Source organism: Henckelia pumila, chromosome 4 (assembly GCF_033568475.1).
Source record: "Henckelia pumila isolate YLH828 chromosome 4, ASM3356847v2, whole genome shotgun sequence".
Taxonomy (NCBI): Eukaryota; Viridiplantae; Streptophyta; class Magnoliopsida; order Lamiales; family Gesneriaceae; genus Henckelia; species Henckelia pumila.
The window spans coordinates 101,603,131-101,608,585 of record NC_133123.1 but is presented as its reverse complement, the minus strand read 5'-3'; the positions used below and the strand labels follow the sequence as shown (position 1 = coordinate 101,608,585).

General features: G+C 33.4%; 1 protein-coding gene across 2 annotated transcripts; it reads left to right on the top strand.

The window, feature by feature from the left end:
* Positions 1-450: 450 nt before the first annotated feature.
* On the top strand, positions 451-4,943 carry LOC140863088 (probable sphingolipid transporter spinster homolog 1). 2 transcript variants are annotated; one of them, XM_073266240.1, is made up of 9 exons: positions 451-849; positions 1,754-1,859; positions 2,164-2,268; positions 2,372-2,447; positions 2,999-3,076; positions 3,183-3,554; positions 3,704-3,725; positions 4,572-4,621; positions 4,748-4,943. In XM_073266240.1, exons 1-6 carry the CDS (start codon positions 777-779, stop codon positions 3,288-3,290), a joined length of 546 nt encoding a protein of 181 aa, XP_073122341.1. In that variant the 5' UTR covers positions 451-776; the 3' UTR covers positions 3,291-3,554; positions 3,704-3,725; positions 4,572-4,621; positions 4,748-4,943. The 2 variants fall into 2 exon arrangements, with proteins under 2 accessions (XP_073122341.1, XP_073122340.1); XM_073266239.1 differs by having other exon boundaries at positions 4,572-4,628.
* Positions 4,944-5,455: the final 512 nt, after the last annotated feature.

The following is a 5,455-nucleotide window of genomic DNA, read 5'->3' as shown; positions in this document are numbered from 1 at the left end:
TTGAATCGCTACGTCGTTTGATCGAGTTTTGGAACTGTTTTGATAGCCGATATTTGAGTTGAAGTTGTTGTTGAGATGTTTTGAATGCACTACAACAAATTTGATGTACAACAACGTCTAAACGACAATGATTTCGTGAAAAAATTGTTGTCTTTTGATATTTTACAACGGATTTATGAAAATCCGTTGTCGTTTGCCTTATTTTAATAAAAAACGACAACAGATTATAGCCTACGACAACGTATTTTAAAATCTGTTGTCTATGAGCGCGTTTTTTATAGCATACGACAACGGATTTTAAAATCCGTTGTCTTTGAGCTGTTTTTTTATGATCTACGACAACGGATTTTAAAAACCGTCGTTGTATTTATATTAAAATATTAAATTTTCTTTTAAATATTATGTAAAAATACTTATTATCACTTAAATTAAAAGATAAACATAAATTTTCATTATCTTCCGATCTCTCGCTTCTCTCCTCATCGCTCTCACCAAACCCTAGTCGCCGATCTCTCGCTTCTCTCCAGCCGACTTCAGATCGAGAGCAGTTGCAGAAGAAGGATCGAGACACGCGAGTGATGGAAGACACCCCCACTCTCTCCCCTCCCTCTCTCATGATGGAAGACTTTCGGTCACTCTCTCACTCCCGAGCACTTTCCAGATGAAGGCTCCTCTCTAGCTCTGGAAACGGCTTTGCCCGGTGGCGGAGGTGGATCCAGCAATGGAGCTATGTACGGGCTCATGTCTCCGGCCAAGCTCCCGATCTCTAGGTCCACATGTATCACGATTCCGCCTGGACTCAGCCCGACGTCGTTTCTCGAATCGCCTGTTCTTATCCCCTACGTCAAGGTCAGGATTCCATGGAAATTTAATTTTAATTTATTACCTGCTTTTTTGCTTTGGTAGTGGCTCAATTGCGATAGCGGATTTGGTTCTGTTACCTTCGAAGAATCAGTTTCGGATCCGTTTTCTAATTTGTTTATTAAGTCTGCTGGAGTTAGCTTATAGCTCTATGTAGTTCAAATGATTAAATCTAAAGGATTTAAGTGCTCCTAAGTGAGGAATGGGCTGTTGTTATAGGTTTGATTGTGAGAATACTTTTTGAACCTTTACGTGTGTGAATAACCAAAAAATGGTGTTATTCTAACTAAAGGTGCTTGTAGTAGTGGGGTATTTAATATTACATGGATACTCATGGGTGATTTTTTTACAAAATATATAATTAATAAAAATGAACAATTATTGTGGATTTTGGTACGCGCTCACATATAATAATTTCATCTGATTTGTTTTATTGCATGTTTTTTAATTAATGGGATATTTTTAGTCGAGCTTTGTAATCCGAAACAGATGGATCTAATTAAATTGAAACAAGTTTGAAATTGAAAAGAAGAAGAAGCGAACTAAATTAAGGCATGATCGATGATGTATGTATCAGAAACTTATAATAATTATTTCTTGTGTTTCAGTGCAATGTTTTGGGCGAAATATGGTGTTTTGACACTCTATTTTGCTTCTTTTGTTTATTTACTTGGTAACATTGTTGACTTTTGCCTCGCATTTTTTTACTTGTTCTTATTACACGAATTTCTGCGATGCTGTGGCCAAAATCCAAATAAGTTGTTTCCAAATAAACCATATGATTAGTTAAAAAATTATTGATGCTTCAATAACTGAAAGGAACCCTACTGAAAAGTTCTTATGTATTATGTGATATTTATGTTGTCTTATTTTCTAATACAAAATTATGCAGGGGTGAATTTAATTAACTTGACTAATTTTGAGGATGGAGTTATATCATCTGCTTTCATGGTGGGACTCCTTGTAGCATCTCCCATATTTGCATCTTCAGCCAACAGGTAATAAATCATTTATCTTTTCATTATTTTTTCTCCATATTGTGATTGGTCAGCCTATCCATATGCATCTCGTGTCAATTTGGTGTTTCCTCTCCGCTATCATTTATCTCTCTGTTGGTTCTATGAAACACTATTCTCCAGTTTAATGATTTCCATCTGTACTACAAATTTTTTGTGTGTACAAAAATTGGATGAGAAAAAAGAGCTAAACTCTTAGAAAATATCTGGAACATCCTACATGAAGGTCTGAAAGCTTTTTTTTTGGGTAACTAACTTACCTTCTTGTTCCATGCGAACCTTGCAGCTTCAATCCCTTTAGGTTTATTGGAGTTGGTTTGACGGTATGGACCTTTGTTGTTACTCTTTGTGGATTTTCACATAATTTTTGGACTATTGCAGTTGGTCGCATGTAAGTAAAGCTTGTCCGAATCATACCAAAAAGTTGTATGTGCTATTTATTTCTTTGTTTATGTCATTATGATTTTTCTCTTTTATATGTTTGTTTTCTGTAGGCTAGTGAGTGTCGGCGAGGCTTCTTTTATAAGTCTCGCAGCTCCATTCATTGATGACAATGCTCCAGTCGCTCGGGTTTGTTGTCCATCTAAAATTATCATCTCACTAAGATATCTATAAGATTCACACTTCATTTGAATATGACACTCTTTCAGAACCATGCTCTCGATAGATTTATGTCAAATCATACCAAAAAAATCTAAGTGGCTAATTGACTATTTCACTTATTAAGTGTTAATAAGCACATTGACTATTTCACTTATTAAGTGTTAATAAGCACATTGAAAAATAAAGTCTATTCATGTTGTTGATGTTCCTGGTCATTCATAGCTTCAACCCAAAATTAGATGATTTATTACCTCAGGCAGGTGGTGTAGTATTTGAAGTACGAGTTTCAATTTGCTGTAGAATTGTTCCTTCTTTGCTTGCCCAAACATAAGCTCTCAGATATATAATTTCAAATCTAATAAATTTTTTGAGGCTCCTTGTGCAACCACTACCAGATCGCTTACTGAAAAAGAGCAGGTTCTATACTGAAGTTACTAGCTTCAAAAATCTTGCTGCAACATTAACCGTTGGTCGATTTGTTCTATAATCTTGACATGAATATCCCTGTTATTAACCAGTCAAGTAAAGGAAAAAAGAGGAAAATGACCAGCAAATCAGCCTCTGATAGTGATACACCAGCAAAAGGCTCAGTTAAGGTACCTTTCTGTTGTAATTGTGGTTCTTGTGCAATGTTTTGTAACTAATCCAACAGCATAGGTGTCTGAGCCTGAGTTAACTAGTAATAGTTATAATTTTTTATAGATTTCAGTGTTCGTTACTGGAGGTGTGGGAATTTGCTGCTTGCTGGTGTTGTGTTTTGTGTACCAGCCTTGTGCGCCATTTGTAGAATCTGAATATTTTTTTTTCTAAATTAACTTTATATTAAGTGATGGGGACTGATAGCAGAATCAAGCTGTGGTCTTAGTTTAAAGAAACTTGAGAAGATCTAAAAATACGATCAGTTTATCACATATTTGCTGTTGTCGTGGTTTTATGTCATTCTCATATGACATATCCTAACTAATAGTACAATTTATATATGTCGAAACTTGAAAAATGCACGCCTATACACTGGAATTGGAAGCAAAAGTGGCAAAGTTCCGAGAAATAAACCCGGAGTTGCAGAAAAAACAGGTACATCTACTTTGATTACATTCAAACTATGGCTGTAATTGGTATTGCTATATATATATTCTCATCCATTCTTCTTTATAATACACAACTCAATATATATATATATGACTATTAATGTGATTTTCTTCTACATGTTTCATCATTGCTAGAGGTGGATGCTATCGAAACAAGGTGATTTTCTTTCCTCATATACCTATGTTTTCCGAACATCATAATTCATGAAATCATTATTAATTAAGTTTGAATTTATTTTCCCATCCCCGTTGTTTGAATCTTGATGCACGTTGTAAGAATTCGGTTTCTTCTTGTTAAGATCAAATTATTTTGAATATTAATGGTTTTCTAGGTCCTTTTAATCTATCAATTTGATTTAATAACTCAATTGAACACGTTTTAAATAATAGGTTTTTGTTTGTCTTGTTTGAGGTTGTGATTAAAATAAGAGTTAGATATTTTTCTTGGATTCGTTTTTAAAATATGGGCTTATTGTTCTTATATGCTGTGAAAATAGTTGTCACCGGAAGAATCATGTTGTGTATCAATTGAACACTACAAGTGCTATTTCAACCAGTCTACTTCGATTCTTCGAATAAGCAGCATGCTTTCTTCTTGTTGAAAATTATTATCCAAGCTAAATTAATTATCCTATAGTTTTGTTTACGCTGATTCTTTATATTGCCAGTACTCCTTATTTTGACATCTTTTCTACTACCTGAATTCGTCAACTTGTGCAGATAGTCGGGATGCAAGGGATAATGATGGATGTTAATCTAGTAGAAATGTTCCAAGTTAATTTATATAGATTAGTTCATATAAAAGGAATTTAGTTGGCTTTTTTGTGTCTGCGTGTCTACTAAGCATATTTTTTAACGAAAATATTCTTCACATGGTAATTAAGTGTTGTTTGTGGGTTGTCTAATGAGTGTGTGATGTTAGGAAATTTAGATTTTGAACAGTATGACCATGATTAATATGACTTACACTTTTAATGGTGATTTTTTTTAACAACATTTTCAGATTCTTGAAGGATTCAGATGTGCCTCTGTTGACTATATCAAACTGACGAAGTAATTTGTATGTTGTAACTGCTTGCCGCTTTATTTACATTATTTATTTGAAACTTGCGGCTTGCTATATACTTTTTGAACATTAATTTGCATTTACTGTTATAATTTTGTTTTGAATTGTTGCAGGAGATGCAAGTGGATGTTGCTGAAACGAGTGATCCAAGTTAATTTATATAAATTAGTTCCTTGCTCTATTTTATAGTGTAGAATGAATTAGAATTAGAGTTTTGTTTGATTTGTAATATTGAAAAATGTATATTAAATTTAATTTTGGAAATTTTAAATTTTCATTTATTTATAATATTGAAAATTTGTATATTAATTTTTTTTTTGTTTTTTATTTGAGAAACGACAACGGATTTTATCCATTGTCTTTATCATTTTAAAATTGTTGTATTTTTCAGTGTTGTTAAAAGTTTGTTTAAAGACAACGGATAAAATCCGTTGTCGTTGAGAGATACAACAACGGATAAAATTCGTTGTCATAAATAAAAAAGACAATGGATAAAATTCGTTGTTATTGATAAAAAAGACAACGGATAAAATCCGTTGTCGTAGGTAGCAAAGACAACGGATAAAATCCGTTGTCGTATGGTAGCAAAAACAACGGATTTTATCCGTTGTCGTAGGGCACACTTTCAACAACATTGAAAAGTACAACAGTTTTCTGCAGCCTACGACAACGGATTTTATCCGTTGTCTTTAGCCGTTTTTTTTGTAGTGATGTTATAGTATTTTTATTATTCAGTATCAGTTGAGTTTGAAGGCTAAACGACACAAGACGCCGACTTGAACTAATGAAGAAAGAGTTGAGGTTTGAAATGCGATTGATTG